The following is a 27,695-nucleotide window of genomic DNA, read 5'->3' as shown; positions in this document are numbered from 1 at the left end:
CTTCTCCCCCTCTCATTAAAAAAAAACTTTGGTAGGGCTGGCAAAACGGTAGCCCTACCTATCAGAAAATATATCATGTTGCTCAGAGCACTCATTACCGATGTGAGTACTTCCTTTCACCCCTCATCATTTTTGTAAAAGAACATTCAGGTAAGGATTGAAACGACAGTTCTGCCTAACTGCAAAATCAGCGAACAGAGACAACCTTCAAAGGCTGGATAAGTAGGTCAGTGACCTTGTAAGACCCGATAGGTAGAAAGATGACATGGGAGGTCAGAAAGATGGGTCAATGATCTTCAAAAGACAGACAACCTTGAGAAGCTGGATTGAAGGGTCAATGACCTCAAGAAGCCAGACACACAGGCAGACAGATGAACTTGAGAAGCCATACTAAAGGGTCAATGACCTTAAGATGCTAGAAAGACAGACAAACGGCCTTGAAAGACTACTTCTGATGATAGACAGGTAGCTCAGTAACCTCAAAAGATCAGACAAGGTCAATAACCTTTAGAGGCTGTACAGTATGACAGATGACCGCGTGAGGTCAGACAAAGAGACAGACAGAGGACCTTGGGGAGGTAGGCGGTAGGTCAGTGACCTCGAGATTCCAGGCACAAAGGTCAATTACCTTAAAAGACCAGACAGACAGACAGACAGACAGACGACCTCGGAAAGTCAGACAGGCACGCAGACAACCTCGAAAGGCTGGTCAGGTATAGGTCAGTGATCTCATGTGGCTCGACAGGTAGAAAGATGACATGGGAGGTCAGACAGGTGGGTCAATGACCTTCAAAAGACATATGACCTTGAGAAGCCGGACTGACGGGTCAATGCCCTCAAGAAGCCAGACACACAGGCAGACAGATGAACTTGAGAAGCTATAGGAAAGGGTCAATGACCTTAAGAGGCTAGACAACCAGACAAACGACCTTTGAGAGAAACTCCTGAGACTAGACAGGTAGCTCAGTAACCCCAAAAGGTCAGACAAGGTCAATGACCTTTAGATGTTGTACAGGATGCCAGATGACCGCGTGAAGTCAGACAAAGAGACAGACAGACGACCGTGGGGAGGTAGGCGGTAGGTCAGTGACCTTGAGATTCCAGACAGGCAGTATATATACGACATCAGTATGAAATACTGAAGGTTCAATGGCCTTAAGTAGCCATACAGGCAGACTGACGACCTTAGAAATCCACACATGCACGCAGACGCCCTTGAGAGACTGGAGAGGTGGAGTTAGTGACCTTGAGAGCAGGAATGGAAAGCTGAAAGATGAAACTTTTGGCTTTAGCTTTTAGCTTTCAAAAATCCCAAACTTCCTCAGCTTTGAACTTTTAGCTTTTATAGCTGAAAAAACTGAAACTTGAGAAAAGTAAAATGTGAAAATAATCAAAAAACAACTCAAACAGAAACTGAACCAAATGAATTTGTAAAAAACCTGAAAGAAAGCTGAATAAATAAAGCTTTTGGCTAGAGCTTTTAGCTTTCAAATATCCAAACTTCTTCAGATTTCAGCTTTGAGCTTTGAGCTAGCTTTCCATCTCTGCTTGAGACGCTACACAGATAGGTTAATGACTTTTGGAGATCAGACAAGAAGACAGTATCAATGTTTTGACAATAGCCAAAAAAATCCATCTTTTTGCTCAAAATTGATAAAAAGGGTGGACAAAAAATGTTGATAGGTGGGTAAGTTTTTCTTTTTTGCCAAATCACAGAAAATTTTCACTTTTTTACCAAAAACTGGCAAAAGTTCCAATTTTTTGCTAAAAATTTTGATTCTGTAAAAAAAATAACAAAAAGGCAGATCACGATTGATTAAAAAACTGTCGGTTTTTCGACTGAAATTTGTTTCTTTTTTATCTACCTACCTACAATATTGCTAATTCTTTTTACTTTATTTTCAAAAAATGCTTAAAACTCTTGCTTTTTTGTCAGAAATTGACAAAAAAGCTCTGCGTTTTGCTAAAATGGCCAAAATCTTACTTTTTGTTAAGAATTGTAAAAAGGTTCTAATTTTTGACAAAAATTCACAAAAGCTGAAAATTCTCGCTTTTTTACCTATTAAGATTGTCAAAAATCGCCAGAAAGTTTCGCTCTAAATAATTACTAAATTATCCGAAAAAATTTTGCTTTTTTGCCAAATGTTTGTACTTATTCCTAAAAAGCCTTGTCCAGAGCTAAAATTGCCAAAGTCTCACTTTCTACCAAAAATAGTGAAAGGTTTCACTTATTGTCAAAATCGCCCAGAAATCTCGTTCTGCAATAAATATTTTAAACATTGTCGCTTTTTTTTGCAAAATATTGTTATAAATCAAAAAGTCTTGTTCTTTACCAATAATTGCCAAAAGTTCTGTGTTTTCTTAAGATTTTCAAAAATAAAAATGTGATTTTTTTGGTATTTTTTTTACCTTGATTTTTATGATTATTTTCTACTTTGAAATGTTTTGATCACATTTTAGAACATTTTTAATTACTTTTTCAAACTTTTTTGGTTACCTAATAAAGTTACTTTTTTTTGAAAAAAATTGAGCACGAGTACCCGAATGGAATATTTGAGCTCGATTTAAAAATAAACAACTATTTATTTATTTTAGGACAGACTAACTTCATTTTCGATAATTTTTAAAAATGTTGGATATTCTGCCTCTTCAAATTTTGAAATATTTAGGCAGAGGCACGTTTCAGAAACACTGAATTGCTGAAGCAAAAGTTTCTCCTTATCTCCTTCGAGTTGATTATGTAGGCAATATGTTTGCCATCTGAATCAGTGTCATGCTCTTTCACGGCCGCTCCTTCCGAACAGACGCTGATCTACATATAAAAAGTGGTTTTTGGTTACGTTGGCATGTTACTGTTCACGCAATAAATACCTACATTTTTTTTTTGCAAATAATACCTAGAAGCCAAAATCTGTGAACAAAATAATGACTTTTCAGTTTTGACTCAGAAAAGGTTGAAGAATTTTCTGTTATTTTTATTTCAAATTCAAGCGTTTGTGTGTGTGTGTGTGGAAATACATTTCGTTGAATCGAACGATTTTCTCGAAAAATTGATGATTAATAATGATCGTATTCTGCGCAGATGACTGAAATTAATATAACAGGTTTTCCTCAAAACGTTCTCCGAATTGAAAAATGGTAGCGAGAACTTCATGACGTTTTAAATTTTGATACCTGATAGTGATTTTCTATCGAATCTGAGTCAACTATTTTGAATTTGGAAATTAATCTGCCAAAAAAATAAAAAAATAACCAAAACATCTGAATGCACAATTTTAATTTTTCATACGTAAATACAAAATGTATTAAAAAATATATAAAAATAGAAACACAACAGAGAGTAATAAACGTAATAAAAATCAATACAGGAAAATGATCCTTCCAAAATTAACCTAAATGCTTAAAACATAATATTCCCCATAGCAGAGAGAAAAAAAAGAAGAAAATAATAAATTAAACGAACACTTGAAGTGCTAAGTAAGAATACAAATTTTTAACAATTTCGATGTCATGTTTACATTCGATTACGTATAATTGGAATATCCCTAAATAATTAATATATTACCTTAGAAAATGTGCTAGAGCGGTGTTAAATAAAAGAAAGAATAAGAAAAACGAAAAAAAGTAAAGTAAAAAAAAACGACGTTAGTATATCGATATAACAGAAAAATAACAAGATTTACACAATAACGACAGAGCAGAACGTCTACTTAGGTAACACCATTTTATCATTCGTTTTTAACTAGTTGCAAATTGTACTGTAAATTAAATAATCAGTACTTAAAAATTATAGTATCTTGATAAGTAATTAAGAAAAAAAAAATGAGAAAAAACAACAACGTATAACAAAGTAAAAATATACATTGCACTGGTGAGATAATAATACACGTACGCTTTTAACCATTAAAATAAGTAAAAAAAAATATACATTGAGAAAAAAAATGTCATTTTCAATAATTCGGCAGTTGATAGTCTTAAGATAAGTTTTATTCGATATGATTAAATCTTATTCGTCGGTCTCCTACTACCAACTTACTAATTGAACGCGTTGCTAAATAGAGAGACAAAAAATGAAAAAAAAAATGGCAGATTGTTAAAGATGAAAATGAAAACAAAAAAATACATCTTTAACTTGAGGTATTTACGCAGTAGAAAAAAATATCATTCAACGGGGAATTATTTTCTAAATAAAAATAAGTAAAAGAAGTATAAATATAACAAGCAAAAAAAGATGTAATATTTCCAGTGAGTATTAATTTTTCTAGGCAGTATTTTTTTTTTAAAATAGAGATCTGAAACGTGTTGTTAATTTTTTAAAAGTGGAGGCCCCTGTTTACGAATTTAGTGTCGTAGAAGGCGATGGCGATTGTACAGTTTTACCATCATTTTTCTTAGTCGTTAATAGACCGTGTTGTTGTTGTAAGTGTTTCTTGAAGTAGGATATATTACATAGCACCTTGTTGCATAGATTGCACCTTGTTTTACCGTAATGTAGGTGGCAGTGAGCTCTCAGATTACGTAAGTGTTTGTAAGTAGCGCCGCATATGCTGCATATGTAGCGATGTCTCTGCTGAGAGAAGTCGGCATTCGACGGGGTTTGTTTTCTATTCGCTTCGGTTATCGCTGGTTCAGTTCCATCTCCTGCGTTATTCAGCGAACTCAACCAGTGACCTGGGAATATAAACATAGGTAATTAGAAACTCCGAAGAACGAATACGATTAGTCTTGTTTAGAAAAACACATACCTTGTAAAGAATCCTGAGACATATCACCTCCTGAACCTCCAGCTCTGGAAGATTTCGTTAAAAGATGATCTAGAAAGAGAAAGGGAATTTCAAAATTTAGAAATCAAACGAGTAAAGCGAGAGAATAACATTATTTTATACTCACTTAATTCCATGTTAGGTTTCTGATATGGCTCCTCGATAGTTCCATACATTTCCATTTCGTTCAAATTATGATCCGGAGAATTCATGGATGAGTATTCCTTCGAATCCATACGTGAATCTTTACTCTGTGTATCGTACGAATCGTCGTGATTTTTCTCAGTTTTTATCGAGGTGATTGGAAATATCTCGATGGATTGTTTAGAGGCAAATGACAACTGAGGAGGCATTTCTTGACTCTCGAGTTTCGGCATAGGTTTCAAGTTGGGTAAGAGACGTTGTCTGGGCACAATTTCTTCATCTTCGGATCTCTTTTTTCGTTTATGAGGATTGTGATCCGTTGGCGGTGGTGGTGGACCAGGGTTCTTCGTAATTGGAATAATACTCAAAGGACACGAAGGCGATTCGTTTGTTGTGATTTGAGGAGCATATTGCGAGACGTCGGATAACGTTTCGTCTTCTTCGATTTCCTCATCTTCGATATTTTGGGAAACGTTTTCTTCTTCGTACGCCTGTAAAAATGATCAAAAATTAGTAGATGTTCGATTCAAAGTGAGGTATCGCAGGTCAAGGCTTACTTGTTAGTACCCTATGCTGGCTAAAAAATACGAGTTAATTTGTTAGTCGAGCATTAGAGAAAGTTATTTCAGAATGAGAATCGAGAAAAACACCAGAGACTTACTTCGGAATCATTATTATTAGGTCCGTCAGGTGGCTCAGAACCGAAACTATTATCAGTCAAGCCTTTGACTTCGAGCAGTTTAGCAGTAGCTAAAAATGACGGCAATTGATCTTGCATAACGTTAACTTCTCCTTGATAAATGAAATCGATCAAAGCACGTAAATCGTAATAACGTACGTTTCGAAACACAACAATGGGATGTTGACATGGATTATCCTGTGTAAATACGAATCAAGATTACGAAAAATTCCATTTTAAGATGAAAGAAAAAATCAATCGCTTACTTTGAAGAGCTCCTTGAAGTACGAGCTGCAGGCAGATAAGAGCATTTTGTGAGCTTTGATCTTGTATCCTTCGCAGCTTAAAGTCACATCGACCAGATTCTCTTCGCTTCGCAATGAATCGAAAGCGTCCATAATATGGCTCAAATAATTGTTCCATTTTAGAGAAAACAATTGACTGGATCCGAACATTTTAGCGTGAAACCTGCGCAAATTTCCAACACGTTATAAAAGATGACACATCACGTGAAGTAAGCTGAAAATTTTATCAATACGAGCGAAGCAGATTTTCGACGAAGTTGATAAAAATAATCACTTTTCTGACAACTTGCGCGATAACTGGTTTAAAACGGACACAAGTTATCGCCGATGAGAAAAATGACGAATTGTACGTAATTAAGATGTAAACGGAATGACACAAATTTGCATACTAGGTTGAAAACGTATTCGAAATCAAGTTAAGCTTTCGATTCGTTCTACATAAAGAAAAATATACGTATACTTACAATGTAACGACGATGAACGATAAATCGATGCCAAAGTAGCGAAAAATAATAAATCTCAGTATTCGAATTATTTGGAAAATTCTTCTTCGATTCGATTCAACTATGGAAAAAATTTTTCCCACGGATCTCAACTGTTACACACAGTTCACTAAAAATAACACTCGGAAATGTTTGATCGAGTGTACTCGAAAATACCACGGCTACTTCGGATTATCGTGTTTCTAAGCATTTTTAATCGCGAATCGAGAAAAAACACAGCTACTCGGGTGATAAAATTAACTTAAATTATTAATTAACGATCGGTAATTCACATTGAACTTTGCTAAATTAACATATCTATCTAAAAATACATTACTATCATATAAACAATTGCACAAAAGTTCAAAAAGAATGAGTCAATGAACTGAACGTCTCAATTTTATTAATAGAAATTTTTACTTCAAAAAAATGGTAAAAACGATTCACCAGCGAAAATAATATCGAAAAATGATTAAAATCATCGTTTTCGTTTCCGTTATTGCTGAAAAAAATGCAACGTTGCCAAAACACTGTTGCATTTCGTGAAATTGTCGTTTTTGACGTTTTGACGTTTTTTGTCGGTTTAAAAAACGTGTGAAATTCGGTTTTCGAAACGTAAACACTTCCCACTTTCCCAGTGATCGTGTTTGAATTTTTTTATCGTTCAAATGCCGATTTTTTTACATTTTTTTGTGAATTAAGTGAATTTTATTTGATTAATTTTATAATTTGTGTAATAATAAACATGTTGGGCAGTCCTGGTTCTTCGCCGGAGCACATGTCCGATGGGGACAGGCTTTCGCGCGATGTAGGCAACGTTAACATATCCACCGGTAAGTCCGTTCATTTTCACCATTCAGTTCTGATTTTCTTGCAAATACGTCATAGATCGCAGAATGCTCAATATGCTGATCATTTTCAGAGTATATGGAACTTGAAGACGAAGTATTACCGGAAGATAAACAAGCACTTCTAGAAGAATTTGAACGCCGTAAAAAAGCTAGTCAGGTGAACGTATCAACAGACGATTCAGAAGTCAAGAAAAATCTTCGTTTACTCGGCGAACCAATTTGTTTATTCGGAGAAGGTCCAGCCGAGCGTAGAATTCGTCTGAGAGATCTTCTGTCAAGGTATTATACATTTTTTTGTAGTTCTATTTGATCTGTGTTTCGATACTAAAAACACAATCTTATAGAGTCGGCGGCGATGCTATCAAACAACAAAAAGAACTCGAAAAAAAGCAAAAATCCGATGATCGTAAAAAGCAAGATAAAGGAACCGAGACTACCTGGTATCACGAAGGACCACAGGCACTCAAAGAGTCCAGATTTCAAATAGCTTGTAATTCATGAAATTTTCTTGACATACTTTGGTGCGAAAAAATTTGTTACTCAGGGAGATGCTTCTGTTTTTCCGCAGGTTATTCGTTGATTCGAGCGAAACAAAGGTTACAAAAAGCTAAAGAAGAAGCTGAAATCCCAGAAGCAACCAGAACCGCTCGTAAACAAGAACTACATAAGCATCTTACCTCCCTAGCGATAAATTGCAGTCAAATAGGAGACGATAGACCGATATCTTATTGTACATTTAGTCCAGATTCTAAAATGATCGCTACTGCTTCATGGTACACACTGCTTAAATTCTAGCAAAAAATTGATGCTTATTTTTCGGCCATGTTCGTTAATTGGTTCGTGTTACAGGAGTGGTTTGTGTAAATTGTGGTCATCGCCCGATTGCGAACTCATAAGAACATTCCGAGGGCATAATTGTTACGCCGGAGCTATCGTCTTCCATCCTCAAGCTACTGCCGAAGTATCAGATAGAATATGTGCTTTAGCATCTTGCGCTCACGATGGCACTGTCAAATTATGGAATATGGATAGGTAAGATCGCGATCCGAATCTCGAGCTCTTGTAATTATAAGTATCGTATTCAAAAATATAATATACCTGAAGATACATTATAGCGAAACCCCATTGGCTGAAGTCGAAGGTCATGCGCCACATCGAGTCTCTAGATTACAATTTCATCCCTCTGGACGATACTTAGGCACGTGTTGTTACGATAATTCTTGGCGATTATGGGATTTAACTAAATGTCAAGAAGTTTTACATCAAGAGGGTCACGTCAAACCTGTACATTGTATATCTTTCCAATGCGACGGTTCCGTTGTAGCTACCGGGTTCGTTGATCTTTCAGTTGGACTATTCTCGAGTTAGGAGATTTCGTGATCGAATTATTTATTCGTATTCCAGGTCATTAGACGCGTTCGGACGTGTATGGGATTTAAGGACTGGACGATGCGTAATGTTTATGGAAGGTCATTTAAAATCGATTTTTTCTGTTGATTTTTCTCCCGATGGATATCACTTGGTCACCGGAAGCGAAGATAACGCCGCCAAGATATGGGATTTGAGAAAAAGATCTTGCGTATACACGATCCCAGCTCATATGAATTTAGTATCGTCTGTAAAATATCAACCCGGCAGTGGGCAATATTTGATTACTAGCTCGTACGATAATACTGCGAGGGTATGCGATGATTTCATTGAAATTTCGCGTACAATTTTTTTTTTTCATTTTAATAAACGTATTTGAATTTTCAGGTTTGGTCAGATAAAACGTGGCAACCCTTGAAAACATTATCCGGTCACGATAATAAAATAATGTGTATGGATATTTCTCCAGATTGCAAGTACATCGTTACATCATCTTACGACCGAACGTTTAAACTTTGGGCACCGGAATGAATACGATATTATGATATCTTGGTACCGATTGACCCTTCCGTTTATGGAAGTTTTACGATGCGAAGAAAATAAAGTCGTGCTATTCACGATAAATATGTGATAAAATATACAATTTTTCCAATCGTTTATTTTTCGATTATTATTATACAAAATATAGAAAATATGATTTTAAATCTGATTGCGGTTACGATTGCATGTCAAAAAGGTATCTTATCTTGTAAAGAACATGTAACCGTAATGGGTAGACTATACGTAGGTAATGATAACTACCGAACTAGAAGTTAGAATATTGCGTGTGTAATGATTGTCTCTGTGTAGTATGATACCGCGATCAAGTTGGATATTTTTCATTACGATATGCCGCATATTTTCCGTTTCTTGTCAACGAGCCATTTTACGAGCCTCATTTCCGACAGTCGTTTAATCCTACGTGCCTTTGCCTCTCCTATCGACTCTTGTTGTTTTGTAAACTGAAATGAAGTTTTGACGTGTGTTAATTTCTACCATCTATTCGGTTCGAAATGTACGAGAAAAGTGATGGTTTTGAGTAAATGACAGGTTTAAGTAGAGCAATGCTGGGTGCATTTTCGTATTTTATGGTGAAAGTTCTTCAAGTAACGGATTTAAAGTAGTATGGTTGTCAAGAAACTAGATATCAGTACTCGTTAAAAAGTGAGTATTTAATCGTAATTAGCTTGGCTGTTTGGTTTCAATTTTTTAGCAAAAAAAAATCGGACTTTGGTATTTTTCTTTTTGTAGAAAACTTTGTATCAAATTTGATAGTTTTTTTTTCAGTGACGTGAATAAATTTTAATTAAAATTGCAAGATGCAAAATAATCGAAAAACAAAATCAATGAAGATGAGAAATCACGGCAACGATTCGCTGCCAAGAAACAGCAAACGGTTGAAAAATCGTTGGAAGCAATCAGCCTGGAAAGAATTAAGAGACGAAGCAACCAGCCATTACAAATGTGGAGATTATGAAAAAGCAATTCATCATTATGATCGAGTAATTATTACGTGTTTGGTTTTTTTTTCTCTGAATTACTCGCGATAAATTCGAAAACTAAGTTAGGTATGGTAGGTTTAGGTACATCCGATGTATTTTGAAAATATTTTCAAAAATGTCTCAAAAGTGGGATCCCAGAGAAAAATGAAATTTTCTGCAGGTCTGATAGAATCAAAATTTTTATTTGACAAAATCTCAATCTTTTTCTAGCAAATCTGCTCATAAGTATATTGTTTTGAAATCTAAATAAATCATTAAAAATCACACAGACGTTTCATAGAGAAAAATTTTATTTTGATGATGATGAAAAAAAATATTGAAAAAGTACATTTTTTTCTCTTATGGAGTACCCTCCCTCTTCATTTCTCGAGTAGAAAGGAATATTACTTTGTAGAATTTGAATTTTTGTCGATAAAATATCCTTTAAAGTTAACTTCATTATTTTTCAATGTTTACATTTTGAAATTGTGAAAATGAACCTCTTTTAAGGAGGGGGTGGAGGTAAAATATTATTTCGAAAATTTCAAATCTCGTATCACTTTTTTTCGCGCAATTTTATGACTTTTAGAAGGTGTAAAAAAATTAATAACGCCTAAACTTACACTGGGAGGAATTGAAAATTTTTTTAAATTCTCTCATTAAAACCTTCAGCATCAAATGTGAGTCAATTGGACAAAAAAATTGTAATTACGAACTTTTTTTTGCTTTTAAATTATCACTTTTATGGTTCGAATTTCCAGTTTGAATGCACAGTACTTGAACGCTCTGTTTTTTTTTTGCATCCAACAGAAAAAGCCACAATAAGCAAAGAAGTCTTGAAGCCTTTATTATTTTGCTCCAATTACATTGGTTATTTTTTAAAATTTCTGCATGTCACTTAATTTTTCTTCCATTTTGTATTTTGTATGTTTTTTTTTCGATCATATTTCAAGCATTTTTTTAAATTCAAAAATTGAGATAGTCAAATTCTGACCCTAAATTTCGAAATGAGTTTCAAGTTTCAGTTTTTCGCTCAGTCATTTTTTTATAGGCGTATTTTTCTATCAAATTGTCATCCTCAACTTTATCAAAAAAAAATCAGTCATCTCTGCTGCTTTTCTTATCCTTCTTTTTTGAAATTGAAAATAGGGGGAGGAGGTGATCGGAAGAAAATGTGCATTTCTTTCAAAAAAAAAAAAAAAAAAATGTAAGTACGTATTTCATTTTAGCTCAATTTAAAAAATTCGTACATGATATCAAGTTCTTCGTCATTTTCAATTTTCCGATATTTTGACAATTTTCAAGGGTACCGTTGAGGGGAAGGGGGTTTGTGGAAAAAATGAACCAATATTTGAACTCAGCACCATCGAACAAATATGGCAATCGGAATCAATAAACTATGCAGCTTCATTTTTGAAATTACCTACGTATTTTGAATTTTGAAATTGTAGATCTTTGTGTACCCCTCCCTCCTTCATCGGTGATAAAATTTCTATTCTGAAAATTCGTTTTTTGAAAAAAGCGCAAAAAATGCTCACTCGACAAAGTGTTTTTTTTTCTAATTTTTGAATTACAATTTTCAATTTGATTATTATTTATTAACCTATTGTGTTTGAAAAAAATTGAAATTTCACATTGAATGTTCAGTTTCGAGATTTTTAAAGTTTCGTGACTGAATTTTAATCTCTTATCTGTTATCTTTCAAATTCTGGTAGGTAACAGATTTTCTCCAATTTTAGCAGTCTTGAGATGCGAGCCTTCGTGTAAAAAGGTACATCAGTGTCGAAAGAATTGCATACTCGGTTTGCCGTAAATACCTACGAGATGCTATATTTACGGCAAACTGAGTATGCAATTCTATTAACACCAAGATTATTCTCAAATCTATCGCAAATGGGTATCAGAGTAACCTGACCCCAAAAAAATTCGATTTTCTTGGATTTTATCGTCATAAATCCCTTCGATGATCTACTGATGTTTTCATCTTCATCCTCCTGAGGGTGAGAGGGACTGGATCTCGTCATTTTCTAGCATTTGCGGTTCTTTGGGAAACTGACAAACTTGCTGGGCTCATTTGTCAAAACATGGTAGACCATGGAACGAATAATTTTTCAAGAATAATGGAACTTGGAGCGAATCTGCTAATTTTTAGAGTAAGAGTTTGTTCTACTTTTCAAGAGAATGCAAAACTTGAAAAGTATCGTTTAAATATCGAAACTCTCTTATCTTCTTTGTCACAAAGTATTTTTTAAAACAAGATCTTAACATTCCTTGTGAGCATTTGTTGCCTCCACTCTCCCTCCCCCCTTCAAAAAAAAAATTATCAAAATTTCAGAAAAGTTTAAAACTGAATTAGCTTATTACTTAATAACAATTTTTTATCATTTTAAACATATCGAGTTTGAATACTGGCTTATATTTTCAATTCGATATTTCCATCCTCCCCCTACTCTCCCCACCTCGAACCAATTCATGTCTTTAAATAGGTTCAAAATTTAAAAACGTGGAAATAACAGCTATTGACGATTCGTTTTTTTAGGTTCTCGATGGTGCTGACTTCAAATATCCATTTATTTTTGAGTTCTTGAATTTGAAAATCTGATCGAGGTAGATCGTAGCTCTTTCTGATAACACTGTATCCACAAATGAGCAGTCGTGCAAAAAATTACAAAATTGTTCCAAGGCAAAAAAAAAAAAAAGGTCACGAAGCAATTTATTTTAAAAAATTAGATAGGTGCCATACCTGAATATTCTCTAATTCAATCACGTTTCACGAAGGATTCGTAATTCGATTACCCGAATAATCAAAAATTTCATTACAAGTGACACGCTCGATGCCCTCAGACACACAATTGGTTGGTTCCGATTATCAAACATCGCGTAGGGAAGCATTTTCAATTACCTATCTCTGAAATTTTCCATATTTTTTCTGATTGAAAAAAATAAAAAAAATTGTGACGTTGTCAAAATCCAAGATTACAGGAATTCGAATCGCGTGCTGGTTTAATTCTCGAATAAGTGCATCCGTAGCCCCATATTCCATAGGTTAGGTTAGATAAGTAGGTGGAAAATTTACAAAATTACACATTCGAGGGTATGAAAATACGCTTATACGTAGTCGCGTAGCAACGGCGAGGTGTTGAAAGTAATGTGCCTGTCGGTGACACCTCGACTATGGTGTCGGTTCTAGCACCGTGATGAGCGAACATCGAACACGTAGAGTTGGCAGAATTTCGTGCGAATACGAGTAAAATTCGGTACCTACATATATTAATCGTTTCTCGGAAGTACCAAGCTGTCCGGTATGATAGCCGAATGATGAGCGGAGATATCGCGGAATCGTCGTCGTCGATCACCTCATCGATCAACAAACAAGCCAAAGATATCCTTCGTGTGACCGGTCAAAACGAAGTGATACAGAGTTTCGTTCGTAACGATGTGGGGCTGGAATCTGAAGAAGGTGTGAATCGAGATCCCGCCAAGAATGCTCTTTCCAAGGAGAAGAAAGGCGTCGGTGTCGCGTGGAGATCCAACGAACTCATTTCGCCCAATGGCAGCGCTGAAAAGAAACGCGATCATAAAGAAGAGCCGGCTGCTAAAAGCAATTCTGCCACACCTATGTATCAGCAACTTGGTCGAGATGCTCAGGTACCCGATCAAAAAGGATCGAATAGAAAGAACGCCAATAAATGGAATCGCAGGCAGAGGTTACTCGAGGAAGTGTACACGGATAAGGATCGAGCAGCTGCTGTGAATTTAGGTAGTCGAGATATCAAACAGTCTTTGAAACTGAAACGACGTCAGGATCGGACTAGGATTTTGGAGATTTCAGAAGAAGCTCATCCTGGCACGTTGCTCGCATTGGCTATACACAGATTTAAAACCGGAGACGTCTACGTTGCTATGAAATTCGTCGATAAGGTTATTCTGTCTCGAAATTTAATGCACATGAATGAAAATTATTCAGAATTTGAGTAGAGAATAGGAGATGTGTTGTATGAAACGAACGAGTAGGTAAATTTTGGTGGTTTTTTCAGGCATTGGAGCTGAATCCGTACGATAAAAATGCTCTGGTTGCCAGAAGTAAATGCCATTTGATGATGGGTAATGCATCCTTGGCCTTGAAAGATGCTGAACAAGCGTTGACCGAGGATAAATCGTTTATTAAAGGTTGGTTTTGAATTTTTTTTATCATAGGTAGGTCCTTATTACAGTTTTACAGTTATGAGTTCCACGATGATGAATGGTGTGTTTTTGTTTGCAGGATTGTATCAAAAAGCAGAAGCTCTTTATCATTTGGCCCAATTTGAGTACAGTTTGATGTATTTTCATCGGGGCCTTCATATTCGTCCACAAATGGAGAATTTCCGATTGGGGGTGCATAAAGCTCAACAGGCTATATTGAATACCATTGGTTTGTAAATGTTGGATGATGATTTTTATTTGTGCAAAGTTGTTTTTATTCGATACCGAGTGTTCTATTTGAGAAATTGAATAGTTTATTTGGAACTATAATATGCATACAACTCAAACGTCTCTGAAATGGCAAAGATTTGGTTGAGATCTATTTTTTCAAAGGCTCTCGATGGTTTGAAAATTGCAAATGGGCTGAATGTGATCGCATCACGTTGCAGAACTTTGAAAGCAGCTCAAAAATGATCTGTTTCAATTTCAGTTTGGCATCAAATTTAAAAGGCATACGAATATTATTTTGAATTTTCAAATTGCTGAGTGCCTTCAATTTAAATTTGAACACGTAATTTGATGTTGTCTTTGGAACATTTTTTCTCTAAAAATATTCTGTCTGTTGATTTTGTTCCCAAAAAAAAATTTTTATAAATAAATAATTTGTCTGGTCAAGTTTCATTTTTTTTTTTTTTTTTTTTTTAATAAAATTAAGTTTTTACTGGCGAATTTTTCTTTGTCAGATTATTTTCTTTTGAGGATTTCCTTTCTGTCAAATTTTTCCTTCATCAATTTTTTTTCACTATAGAAGTTCCCCACGTCAAATTTTTTCTCCAAGTCTAAAATCTTTCCACTGTCGAATTTCATTTCTGAAAAAATATATTTTCTCTTGAGGATTTTCTTGGACAAATTGTTTTCATCTATCGAGTTTTTTCGATTAAAAAATATGTACCTATTTGTTCTCTTGAAAAAACCCCTTCTCCTTCACTAAAAAATCGTCCGACAAATTTTTTTATGAAGAATATTTTCCTCTGTCATATTTTTTACACTGAAGAAATTGCTTTCTGGAGAATCCCATCAGTTGATTTTTTTAAAATAAAAAGTAGGTATTTTCTCTAGAGAACTTGTCGTGTGCCAAATTTTTAAAATTTTGTTTGTTGAATTTCATGTCCGCATTTTTTTTCGGTCAAATTTCCTCTTGTTCAAATTTTTTTTGAAGAAATTTTCTGTTTGTCTCTAAAACATTTTTTCGCCTAAAAATTAGAAAATCTCCCTCTTCTCTTTTGCCAATTTTTTTTCTGGAAAATTTTTCGTCTACCTATCAGATTTTTTTTGATTTCCTTTGAATTTTTACTCTTAAGAATTTGTGTTTGTCGAATTTATTTTTTGAAATAATTTACCTATAGGTATCTCTTTTCTCTAAGACATAATATTTTTAGAATTTTCCTCTTTATTTGGCAAACTTTTTTCTGAAGAATTTTTGGTCTGTCAAATTGTTTTGTGAGAATTGAGGAATTATTTTCAACTGTCAAATTTCTTGTTCGGAAATGTTTTCTTCAGAGAATTATTTCATCTCTGACGAATTTCTTCTCTGGAATTTTTAAAGAATTTTTTCTGTGTGGAGTTGAATTTTTTTTCTAGGAAATTTTCTGTCTGTCAAATTTTTTCTATGAACAATTTTTCACTGTAGATTTTTTTCATGGTAAAATTCTTCCTAAATCGGATTCTGACTTTGAAACATTTTTTTCTCTGCAGAATTTTGGTCAGTTGGTTTCAAATCCTTTATCTGAAAAATTATCTTACATTTGTCTTTGTCAGGTTTTTTAAAAGAATTTTTGGCTGAAGAATTTTTTCCACAGTTCAATAATTTTTCTATGGACAATTTTTGTCTGTCATTTTTCTCAAAATGCTTTTTCTGGAAAATTATTTTATGTAGGTAGGTACATATTTGCCTTTGTGAGTTTATTTTTGAGGATTCTTTTTCTGAGTAAGATTTTCCTCCGTCAAATTTATTTTCCAGCAGTGTTTCCGCTAAGAACTTTTATCTTCCTCGAAATTCTTCCCAGGAAAATAAATTCTCTCTAGAGAATTATTCTTAATCAAATATCTTTTCTAGAGAATTTCTTTCCGTTAAATCATTTTCTGAAATATTTTTTTCTATGGGAGTTTTTAAGAATTTCCCTCTTTTAGTATCTTTTCTGGTGAATTATTTCTGGAGAATTTTTTCTTCATCAGATCCTGAATCTGAAGCATTTTTCTCTTTTGGAGATTGAAGAATTTCCCTTTTTTGTCAGAGATTTTTCTTGAGAATTTTTCGTCTATCAGATTTTTTTGTCTATGTAGAATTTTCCTTGCTTGTTTTTTTTCCTGAAACATTTTTCTTTTGCCGGATTTTATTTTTAAAATATTTTTCTCTGGAAAAGTTCCCTCATAATTTTTTGTATAAATTATTCCTGAGTTATCGACCTTTTATGTCCTGAGTGCTCTTTTCTGGAGAATAATTCGTCTTTTGTCATTTTTTTCTAAAGAATTTTTCACTAAAAAATTTTCATTTGTGTACCTAATTTTTTCTCTGGAAAAGATATTTTTTAGATAATTTTTTACCATCGAATTTTTCCCCTAAAAAAATATTTCTCTGGAGAATTTTTCCTTAGTCGATTTTTCTCTTGGTTTTTTGCTAGAAAATATTTTCTCTTGAAAATTTTTCTTTGATCAATTTTTGCCTTTGTCAAATTTTTTAACCTCAAAAGTCAACATATCTAGTATTTTAGCGTGTGTTTTGTTTCTTTCTGCAGGTAAATCCGTACCCAGCTTCGAAAAATTTCTCACCCAGAGATCACAATTTAATCCCGAACAAACTTACCAAAGTCAAGAAAGCTTTTCGCATAAATTAGATTTACCTTCAACAACGCAATCAAACGTGAATTTACAGCGTGATAAAAAATTACTCAAAGAACTCCACGCCGATAAAATTTATCTGGAGAAATTAATGCGAAACCCAGGTGGGCTACGTAAATCTTGAAATTGAAATTTCCCAACCAATTTTTACACAAATTTTTGCCAATTTTTCTTTTTACAGATCTCGCTTGTTTAAGCGGTAAATATAAACCAGATAATAAAATCTTAGCCGAAGCTAAAGAAGGAATGGAGTTTTTACAAAACCGACAATACTTTTGGAAACAGCAGCAGGCTCTGGTAACCGTCAAAGCAGCCGGTTCAGCTTCGAGTAAATTAGCCAAGAATCGAACTAGTTCATCAGCTAAACCGCTTAAAAATGGATCCCGTAGTTAACCCGATAATAATAATTATTAAAATAAATTCTCTTCCAAAAATGTGTACGTGGTACTAGTAATTTATGATAAAAGTAATAAATTCGTCGAGATGTATGTTTTGGAAACAAGTTTATACGAATCGTATCGTTGAACACAGTATAAATCGAAATTACATTTTACACGTACAAAATGAATACATCAAAATACGTAGTTCCGAGTATAGAATAGGTATACTCGTTAGTAAAATACAATTAAAAATGAAAATATATCAGAAAAAGAAGAAAAACAAAACTCAATTGTACAAATCAAAAGCTTCACAAAGGAGAGAGAGGGAAATGCAATAAAATAGTAAAATATATATACTAAAATATAACAAATAATAAATGAAAAAGAAAAACAACTCTGTATCTATTATTTTCTTCGTTCTCTACGTTAGAAAAACAAAAATAATCAACTTCGAACACGAATAAGAAAACGAAAATAATCGATACTTCAACGTCAACAAAAAAATATATGTTTTTTCTCGATGTAACATAACAAACAAAAAAAAAATAAGAATTATCTAAACACAAATATTTAAAAACACGCTTTCGGACATCTCTTTTTAAATACGTACGTATCTACAAAATTGGACAAATTTTTCTGTTTCGTTATCAAAATTAATCAAAACAGCGGTTACGAAAATAAATACACGCTTAAATAAAATCTGGTACGTTCTTAAAATCAACCTTACCAAAGAGTACACGTCCTGGAAATAAAACACTCTCAAACCCTGTGCCTAAATTTCACTCGAAAATGTTTTTTTTTTTTTTTGAGATCAGTTAAAAATCATTTAGTTCGTAAAATTTTTGAAATATCTGGTTTTCTCCTTAGTAATTGGCGTCGTCCGGCGGCCTTACGTAGATTTCGCCAAATTTCGACATATATTTTCGTATGTATTCTTTGGCCTTATGTTTAACGCTGGAATTACAAGTCAAGTCAGCAACGCTCTGGCAGTGTTTCGACTCTTTTAGCATTACGTAATGAGTGAGCTGTGAACAGAAACGAAAGATGGAGGAAATTAGTAAATATAGTTCGAAGAATTGAGTTCTCTGTTTTGGCTCAGGTGTCGAAGCTCCAACATGCCACAAGAGTTCGGATTCGAATGATAGGAGAACGATATTTCAACTAATGACACAAGAACAAAAGTCAAACGAACCCAAACTCAAAATAACGATAATAATCTACACACGAATAGTGAAATTTGCTTACTTTTCGGGCCAGATGTTTGAAATCTTTATCATTCGTGATTCTAGCTCGAGTACATGTACTTCGAAAATAAGGATTCAAGCAGCTGACGACGAAATTAGACAACTGGTGAATAAATGTGTCTCTCTTCTTACGATCGGTAATACTAGAAGTGTCAGCAGGAGCGCTGACCAATTTGGTGCTGTTGTTGCTGACGTGACCGTTTGAGCTACTCTTCGAGCTGGTCGCGCTACCGTTCGTCAATTTGGTTTTTTTATGTCTTTGCATTTTCTCTTTCTGACTACGTATTCGTTTCTTGTTTCTGATACGTTCTTCTTTACTGATCGGCTCACGAGGCTGTATAAAAACATATCGTGATAATCGTATTCCACAACAAAGGAACATGGCGAATGAAATAAATCCTTCGTAGATACTCACGCTTATGATATGTTCGGTAATTAAGGGCACCTTTTGCGGCTGAGCAGTGTTATCACTTCGGGCAGATTTTTCTTTATCGAATTCTTCTTGTTCTTCGTTACTCTTTACCGCAGGACTGTAATCGTCGTAATCGGAATCTTGGAATTCGGACGACATAGCTGCTAGATTTTCTTTAATTTCAGCATCGATCTGCGAAAAGAAAAACATCACAACGATCAAAATATTTAAATCAAACACCACGAAACACTCGTCTCGAGTAGGTAAAATCCTTATCTACGTACTCGACTCTGATCAGTTTCTTTTTCATCGGACCGACTGGACTTTCTGCGTTTTTTCTTGAACTCCACGTCATCGTCATCTTCGCCGCTACTTCGGCCATCACTGGTATCTTCATCGCTACCATTCGACTCGCTGGCGGGAGGATACCATTGCGATACTCTGGTCTTGGTGTGATAATAATAAACTCTGCCATCGTCATCTCGAGCTGTTCTCCAATTACGTGGAAGTTGGACTTGTTTCTCCGCATCGATATTGGTGGCAGGTTGAACAGCGGTGGACGGTGCGGAATTCGACGAATCTCTGCGATCGACGACAAACGGAACCGGCACCGGTACGCCGGCTGTTCTGAGTGTTTCGCGAAGAGTCGCCTCGTCAAGCGGCGCGATCTGAGGTAAATGATTTCTAATGGCTTGATAATCGAAGGTGTAATGTTCTTCGGGCTTGACGTGAGCCGACGCTGCTTGAGGCTGTGACTGCAGCTGCGGATCAACTGCTACGGATCGCGGATAAGGTACTACCGTAGGTGGCGGATACGAGGCCGTAGCCATAGGGGCGCGATAATACTGCGTAGATGGCGGTAACGCTGAAGTAGGAGTCGGTGTCGACGATGGTAACTGTATATGGGTAGCCGGTACGGAAGGATAAGTCACCGGAGGAGCTATCGGGTAATAAGGATGAGTTCGAGTCGATGATGGCATTTGCTGCTGTTGTTGCTGTTGCTGCTGCAGCTGCGGGTGCTGTTTTGGATCTACTACGGGTGTAGCTGGTGGGTACGATTGAGGCGGTGGAAGATGTGGCATAAATGGAGCTGCGAAATACGAAGAAAAATACGGTCAGATAGGCTCGTCTTTATCGATATATCTACGGATTAGTTTGCAATTTTTGGCGGTATACTTACGAGGTAACATCATGGCTTGCTGACTGTAGTACAGTTTGTACCAGTTCTGTTGTTCTTCTTCTTGTTGTTTCACTTTCATTTCGAACATGAATCGATGCTCTTGTTTGGATACTTTGCTATTGTTTGCACTGTAAATGGAAAAATACCGGATTATTAAACTTTAGATAGGTACATCGAAAGACCACAAGATAAATGGGTAAGCACTTTGAACAGATTGGAATTTTGAGGAGGAAATAGCCTCACTACTAGAAAATGCCAATCACTGGGGAAAAAGTGCTCGTAGAAATTATCCCGGCGAGATTCTGATGTGAAAATCAGTTTGATCCCAAAAACTGAACTTCCCAACGGTTTACAAAAGAAGGGTTTGGGAGCCCGAAATTTTGAAAAATTGATTCTATTTTGATTTTAAGGTGAAACGGAGTCCCTAAAAACCAGCATTTTGATATCCATGTAGTATTTTTATGAAATTTTGGGCCATAATCTTTGATCTGAAAGACATAACTTCGATTTTGGGTCTAATTAATTTCAAAATCAAAATTATTGTCCTTGAAAATCTACAATTTCGATACTCACGTCGTATTTTATGAAATTTTTGGGCTTCGAGTGTTTCTCTGGGAAACTCAATTTTGGTTTGAGGGTCAAACGAATTTCAAAATCAAAATAAGCGTCCCTAAAATCCAACATTTTGATATCCGTATTGTTTTTTTTAGAGAATTTTGGACCTCAAGCCTTCGTCTGGAAGACTCAATTTGGTTTTTGTGTCAAACTGATTTCAGAATCAAAATTAGCGTTGTTAAAAACCTACATTTCAATTTTTTATGAAACTTTCGGACTACAAGTACTCCACTGGGAAGCTTAATTTTGATTTGGAGGTCAAAGGATTTCAGGATCAAAATCAGCGTTCCTGAAAATCCGCATTTGCGAGGCTTTTACTCGGTTACTTTTCAAGCTACCGAGTTACTAAAATTATTAAAAGCAATTTTTGGCTACTTTTTCCAAAATTTTGGTCACCGAAGTTACCTTTGTTCAAAAATTACTTTTCTTGGCAGCATTGCTTTTTGCCAAATGAGTCAGCGGTGCCAAAAAGTATCGTTTTTTCTTGGAAAATTTCAGTTTTTTTAGGTCAAGAAATTTCAAACGTTCTCACTTTTTTGCCAAAAACTGTTCAAATTATGTTTCTTACAAAAATTTGCCAAAAAGTGCTGCTTTTACCAAAATTAGAAAAATCCCCTCTTTTTTAAAAACAAAATTGCTAAAAAGTGTTGCATTTTCATTTTCAATCACAAAGTTCAAAAATTGTTGAAAAGCATTGTCTTTTGCTTTGCTATTTGTCTAATTTGCTATCAAATTTTGTTTTTTGCTAAATACTTGCTTGAAATTTTCGTTTTTTTTTTTGCAAAAATTTTTTTTCAAGCATTGCAAAAAAATCACTATTTTTAGAAATTGTTAACAATTCTCATTTTTTTTGATGATAATTGTCTAAAAACCTTCCTTTTTACTAAACAACATTGCCTGAAACACTCGATCAAGTTTCATTATCAGATTTCAATTAGAATGTTTTTTGTTTAACATTAAATTTACTTGAAAATTTTCGTTTTTTGTGATTTTTATAAAAATAAATTTTCAAATAGATTATCATAACAAGTTGAATTCTACAAAAAATATACCTGTCTTTATTATTATCTCCTCGTCGATGTTTACGGTTTTCGAAATTCCTTCCGGGAGATTCTCGACGTTTTCTTTGATCAGGTGGGGCACCGTCGTAATCTTTCATTCGATCGAAATAGATTTTCTCAAAGTCTTTATTACGAGAATTCCTGTTTCGGCGATACCTGATCATAAGACATGTGAAATTCAATACGTAAGGTACATTATCTAGTTTTCCAACTGATCGTATATCTCTTACCTGTCTCTCATTTGCTCTGCATAAACAGGGAGTCGTTTAGGCCGATGTTTGGGAACAGTTTGATCTGCGCATTGAAAAGAAATAATATTGAAATAATTTCAGTCGAACGAAGGAATTTCGAGTCGATATAATTAATATGGTAAAATAGCCTTACCAGCTTCCTGTTCGTGTTTCTTCATCTGCTGTATACGTTCTTTTCTCGGTATCCGGTATGCTTCTCTTAAAGAAGACCATTCGTTCATTAATTTCTGCGCTAATTCGGATACAGGAGTTTCATCGGCAGACGCGATATCTTCGACAGATTCCAAGACTGACTGAGCAGATAATGCTTCGCTACTGTAATCATAAAATAGGTAATGAAATTTTACTCAAACGTGTAACGACCATAGAGGTTTTTTTTCTGAAATAAGGAATTTCATTTTACCTGTGTACTTTTTGTTCGAACATGAAAGCCCATTGTTCGACAACGGATAAAACTTTCGAATCAGCTAAAATAGTTTTATTGGTAATAGGCAAAGACGCCAATGTTTTCAAGATCTGAAAATAAAACAATAATTCATTAGGTATTTCACTGCAAACAGATAAATTTGGATACGGCGATACGAATCCATACCTGTATCTTAAGGTCGTCTTGTTCCGGCGTACAATCAACCATCCAGCTCCAAATAATGGGTAATCCGTGATAATCGACGAACAATCGACGACAGGGTGGATTACCTTCTTGGATCAGTTGCAATATTTGCATCCGAACTGGTAACTCTTTCGCGTGCACCATTAAACGATTCAGGTTCAACGTTTGGTGACGATTCATTAGGCCTACTTGTGAAATTTCATCCAGAGCTGTCTCCCACTGTAGAACAAAATTCGGTAAATATTTCCGCCAATTATAGCCAGAGTACGATGAGTGATCTTTATACGTACATCTTTGAAGTGCCTATCGTTCTTAGCGAATTTATCCGGATCATCGCCGATCCAACCGTTGCAAGAGGGAGTATCGCAGTAGCATCTTTGGGCTTGTTTTCTGCAGATGAAAAATAATAATTGCAATGATAATATTTTGAATTAAATATTTTCGGTTTTGGAGGGAAAATAGACTGATTTTTACCCGTATCTTTGAAGTTGATAATCGAAGGTGATTTCTTCGCCTGCTTTGATATCTCTCAAGCTGAAAAATCCGATCCTCACTTCGCCTTGAACGGTCCACTACGAACATAGAATTACGAATAAGAAACGCAGCTTGGATAAAACAGTTGATTATTTTCATCTTCGGGTATACCTTTTGAGTTTCGGTGTTTGGTTCGCAACTGTGATTAATAAAACGTGATATGTTTCCTTTAACGGTCGCGTCGATGATGCTGTCTGATTTCAAAGACATGAAGTAGAAATGAGGACTCTTTCCTCGAGAATAATCGACGGCTCTTTTCTCAAATTCGTAAGAATCTAGAACTTCTCCGACGTACTCCATTATAAACGCGCCACTGTAACAAATGTTTAAATTAAAACCTGCTCCGGGGTAAATTATCAAGTATATGAGAACTTACTATGGGATATCTTGTAGAGTCCGTAATCCGTGACCTTTCTTTTTGGTTTTGAAGATCTCGCAATTCGGGTATTCTCGTCTTTGGAATCTTTTATTCGAACAACGGTCGCCCAACATACATCTAGAGCAACTGTAACCGAGAAAAGTACGTCAGATGCGAATTTTTGCGATTTTTTTCAACACAGTACGATATTTTCTTACCATTCAATGAGTAATAATCGATTAAGACAATCTTCTCCGCAACCTTTTTCACCTCGAGCGATTTCCTCTTTGGTTAAAACACAATCGCAAATCATTCTTTCGGCATCTTTGCTCACACTCCTAAAAAACAAAATAAATTCAACGTAAGAATTAGGCGAATTAAGAATTTTGAAAAAAAGCAAACATCTAAATAACGTCGACTCACCTATCAGTACGATATTCATTTTCCAAAATCGCTTCGAAACGAGGCGGAGTAGTGACTGGTTCCTCAGGAGGCGAAGGAGGACGATCACGGGGAGAGTAGTCCGGCTCAGGAGGGTAGTCCGGTTCAGGTGGTCGATAGTTAGGTTCAGGTGGAGGGTAATCTGGTTCAGGCGGTGGAGGTGATTTAGGCTCAGGGGGCCGTTTATACGAGTAATTTTCGCCCATTGCTTCTTCATCCCAATTTTCCTCTTGGAACGGATCCGGCATTTCGACATTTTTATCCAACTCGAAACGGTCGTCTTTCCATTGTTGTTCCGGTTCGTAAGACTTTCGATTTGAATCGTTGAATCGTCGATCGAAATCCTGAGATCTGCGATCTGAATCGCCGGCTCTTCGATCGAAATCGTGTGATTTACGATCAGAATCGTTGTTTCGTCGATCGAAATCCTTCGATCGTCGATCATAATCTTTCGATCGCCGGTCAAAATCTCGAGGTCGACGATCGAAATCTTTTGACTTACGATCGGTATCTTTTGATCTGCGATCGTGATCTTTGGCGCTTCTGCTCGAATCGTTGGTTCTACGAGTACGACTACCATCACTGGATCGATCCGAGCTGCAACTATGTTTACGCGATTTCTTATCATCTCTTCTCGATCTACTATCGTCGTGTTTTTTAGAATAACTTTCATCTCTTCTATCCGAAGACGAATGCTGATCACTTCTATCACGCCTGTCTCGGCTGTCTCTGGAGTACCTGCTGCTGTTATGCCGATCGTACGTCGAGCTTCGATCACGTGATCGTTCTCTTCTCGACGAACGTTTAGATCCAGATCTTCTACGATCGTCGCGTTTGTGATCATCCGGCGATCTATTACTAGATGACCTATGCCTGGAACTGCGTCTTCTTCGGGACGAGCGATCAGAATCTGATTTCCTGGAACGCGAATCTTTACTACGGTTTTCGTCGCTGGAATCTCGATGATGTGATCTTTTGGAAGATCTGCCATCTCGTGAAGAATCTCGGTGATCTCGTCGGTCTCGATCTCTTCTGGTCTTGGAACGACTCCGGTCGCGGTATCGGTCTCGGCCGCGTTCGTATCTACGATCGCGACCACGGTCGTGATCTCGATCGAATTTGGACGTCGCCCATCTGTTAACTTTCCAACGTTTATCTTCTTTTTCGCTGACACGATTTTCGGACGGAGGTAAAGGTATATCGATATTAGGTATCAAACTACTCAGATCTTCCTCTTCTTTCCACAACTCGTTGGCGCTTTCGAACCCTTCGTTTTGCTTTTTCTCTTCGCAAGTCTCGTTCTCGCCCTCATCTGGGCCGTTTTCCAAAGTACAATCTCTACCTTCGGCTCCAAAATCTTGACTACTGGGCGAAAACAATATAGGAGTTTTACTGCCATCACGAGGCGTACATTCTCCGTCGTTCAGTCTATCACATTGAGATAATTTATCTAAATTTTCTTTATCACAGAATGGATTATGATTATCGACGTCGAATGATTCATTTTGTTCGTTAGGTTGGCCCACACAAGGCGATGCTGAGTTCTGAGTACGATGCAGGGAAGGAGATTCGCACGAACGAGGAGAATCTTTTACTTCGTCCAATACTTTGAGCGCGTTGTTTGAACCAGCACTGTGGTGATTTGCGGATTCGCCCGTTGATTCATCTCGTTCGGTATTTTCTGGAGTTATTTCTCGTGCAATGGGAGACAGACTGGAAGATCTAAGCGTATAGTTTATATTGGAAGGAGTCAACCTGCCAGGAGAGGTGTTCGGAGACGAACATTGATCGATGGGTTCAAAAGTATGTTCTTCGTTAAAGGTATTCAACGGAGGATTAATCTCATCGGATTCAGTGGGTTTAAAAGCAGGTTCTTCGTTTACGGAATTCAACGAAGGATTAATTTCATCAGATTCAATAGGCTTAAAATCAGGTTCTTCGTTGGCGGAACTCAACGAAGGATTAATCTCATCAGATTCGATAGGTTTAAAAGCAGGTTCTTCGTTGACGGAATTTAACGAAGGATTAATCTCATCAGATTCGATAGGTTTAAAAGCAGGTTCTTCGTTGACTGGATTCAACGGAGCATCAATCTCATCTGATTCGTTTCGATTTTCTACATCAGGAGAAGGTGTTTCTACTTCTACGTCGTTCCCGTTGACCACTTCTTGAGCGTTTTCGGAAGCATCTACATTATTAATCGAATAAGGATCTATGCCCACGGATCCGTTGATGCAAACTTGTTTCACGTCGCCAAACACGATAGCAGCGATATCTTGCAGTTTGAGCTGTTCCGTATCATATTCCTCTCCCGCACTATCGATCGACTCGTCTTCGGTAAAACTGGAATTCATTTCGTTAACGCAATCCGGAAACCGAATTGATGACTCTTTTTATCAATTTTATCTTCAAAATTATACCATTTGAAGAAATCGAATCGTCAAATAACGATCTGCCTTTGTTTAATGATTTTTATCGATGAGTAGCGACGTAATTGAGGCAAATAAACGGATATCTAAAACAAAGCAATATCACAACTTCGTGAGCGTTGATTGAATTACGCGTGATTTAAAATGGCCGATGTACCTACTAGTATAAAAACCTACGATACTCCCACGTTAATTACTATTACTTCTAACTTTGTTTTTTTCACCATACGTAATTTACAAATTGTAGCATTCTGATCGTAACACGTAGGTTTTTCTATTCGTTGTAGGTTTGAATAAAGTAAATTCGTTCTAACGAAGCGATGCGAATTAATCAATAACTAACTCAAAGTAAAACATGAAAATTACGTACCATTTCAAAACATTCCAGCGCAACTTTCTGGGTATCGAAATCTTCCGTAGAGTAGTTTTTAAATTAAAATCTGAAAATGAGATAAAATGCACGCTTACTATCACATTTTCAACAAAAAAGTACACCGATAAAGAGGTTTGAACGAACAGGCATTCAATTTGTAATCCAACAAGCCGATTACGTCTAAACATACAAATACTGTATCTAATCGAAAATTAATACTGCGTTAAGTATTTTTCTTCTCCGATGAATACGCATAAACGAAATTAAATGAATTTATCAATTTTACCAGATGAACTTACTGTTCTTGGATAACGCTGCGATATTAATACTTCATTCTCGTCTGTATCAGCAACGGTGTTTTAAAACTCGGATTAATGTGGCCGCCGGCATTATATACAGCAGGATAAACATCTAAACTGTAATATTTCGCAATATAAAATTGAAAAAAAATACGCAGATTTTTAATAAAAAGCTCTAAAAATTAGATATGCTTTACCATTTTTTTCAATCACCTTCCTCTTTCCCTTCCGCATCAAGTTCTTCACAGAATAAGTTTACAAAACGTACCCCAAAATGATACCTTTTTTATTGCGGCGTTGCCAAACATGATTA

General features: G+C 35.8%; 4 protein-coding genes and 1 long non-coding RNA gene across 5 annotated transcripts; 2 read left to right on the top strand and 3 right to left on the bottom strand.

The window, feature by feature from the left end:
- Positions 1–3,260: 3,260 nt before the first annotated feature.
- On the bottom strand, positions 3,261–6,750 carry LOC135833426 (protein bric-a-brac 1-like). Its single transcript, XM_065347245.1, has 6 exons — positions 6,356–6,750; positions 5,853–6,054; positions 5,569–5,784; positions 4,891–5,398; positions 4,746–4,814; positions 3,261–4,671 (listed from the first exon to the last, which is right to left on the bottom strand). Exons 2-6 carry the CDS (start codon positions 6,039–6,041, stop codon positions 4,334–4,336), a joined length of 1,320 nt encoding a protein of 439 aa, XP_065203317.1. The 5' UTR covers positions 6,042–6,054; positions 6,356–6,750; the 3' UTR covers positions 3,261–4,333.
- A 239-nt stretch (positions 6,751–6,989) lies between these two features.
- U4-U6-60K (U4-U6 small nuclear riboprotein factor 60K) lies at positions 6,990–9,249 on the top strand. The gene is made up of 8 exons (XM_065347244.1): positions 6,990–7,206; positions 7,296–7,503; positions 7,569–7,714; positions 7,793–7,997; positions 8,074–8,256; positions 8,340–8,555; positions 8,629–8,905; positions 8,980–9,249. Exons 1-8 carry the CDS (start codon positions 7,119–7,121, stop codon positions 9,121–9,123), a joined length of 1,467 nt encoding a protein of 488 aa, XP_065203316.1. The 5' UTR covers positions 6,990–7,118; the 3' UTR covers positions 9,124–9,249.
- On the bottom strand, positions 9,231–13,131 carry LOC135833434 (uncharacterized). Its single transcript, XR_010556463.1, has 2 exons — positions 12,856–13,131; positions 9,231–9,593 (listed from the first exon to the last, which is right to left on the bottom strand). It is a non-coding gene; the product is annotated as an uncharacterized LOC135833434 (long non-coding RNA).
- A 7-nt stretch (positions 13,132–13,138) lies between these two features.
- On the top strand, positions 13,139–17,596 carry LOC135833427 (outer dynein arm-docking complex subunit 4). Its single transcript, XM_065347247.1, has 5 exons — positions 13,139–14,033; positions 14,150–14,282; positions 14,377–14,526; positions 17,093–17,299; positions 17,377–17,596. The coding sequence occupies exons 1-5, from the start codon at positions 13,428–13,430 to the stop codon at positions 17,586–17,588; spliced, it is 1,308 nt and encodes a 435-aa protein (XP_065203319.1). The 5' UTR covers positions 13,139–13,427; the 3' UTR covers positions 17,589–17,596.
- An 85-nt stretch (positions 17,597–17,681) lies between these two features.
- On the bottom strand, positions 17,682–27,619 carry LOC135833421 (histone-lysine N-methyltransferase SETD2-like). The gene is made up of 18 exons (XM_065347240.1): positions 27,383–27,619; positions 27,081–27,150; positions 24,264–26,796; positions 24,059–24,178; positions 23,859–23,987; positions 23,594–23,795; positions 23,423–23,520; positions 23,239–23,338; positions 22,931–23,167; positions 22,742–22,854; positions 22,472–22,653; positions 22,318–22,381; positions 22,079–22,243; positions 20,412–20,539; positions 19,516–20,321; positions 19,235–19,423; positions 18,821–19,153; positions 17,682–18,600 (listed from the first exon to the last, which is right to left on the bottom strand). Exons 3-18 carry the CDS (start codon positions 26,633–26,635, stop codon positions 18,439–18,441), a joined length of 5,400 nt encoding a protein of 1,799 aa, XP_065203312.1. The 5' UTR covers positions 26,636–26,796; positions 27,081–27,150; positions 27,383–27,619; the 3' UTR covers positions 17,682–18,438.
- Positions 27,620–27,695: the final 76 nt, after the last annotated feature.

Source organism: Planococcus citri, chromosome 1, assembly GCF_950023065.1.
Source record: "Planococcus citri chromosome 1, ihPlaCitr1.1, whole genome shotgun sequence".
Taxonomy (NCBI): Eukaryota; Metazoa; Arthropoda; class Insecta; order Hemiptera; family Pseudococcidae; genus Planococcus; species Planococcus citri.
Note: the sequence above shows the minus strand (reverse complement) of the source record. Positions and strands in the feature narration are given on the sequence as shown.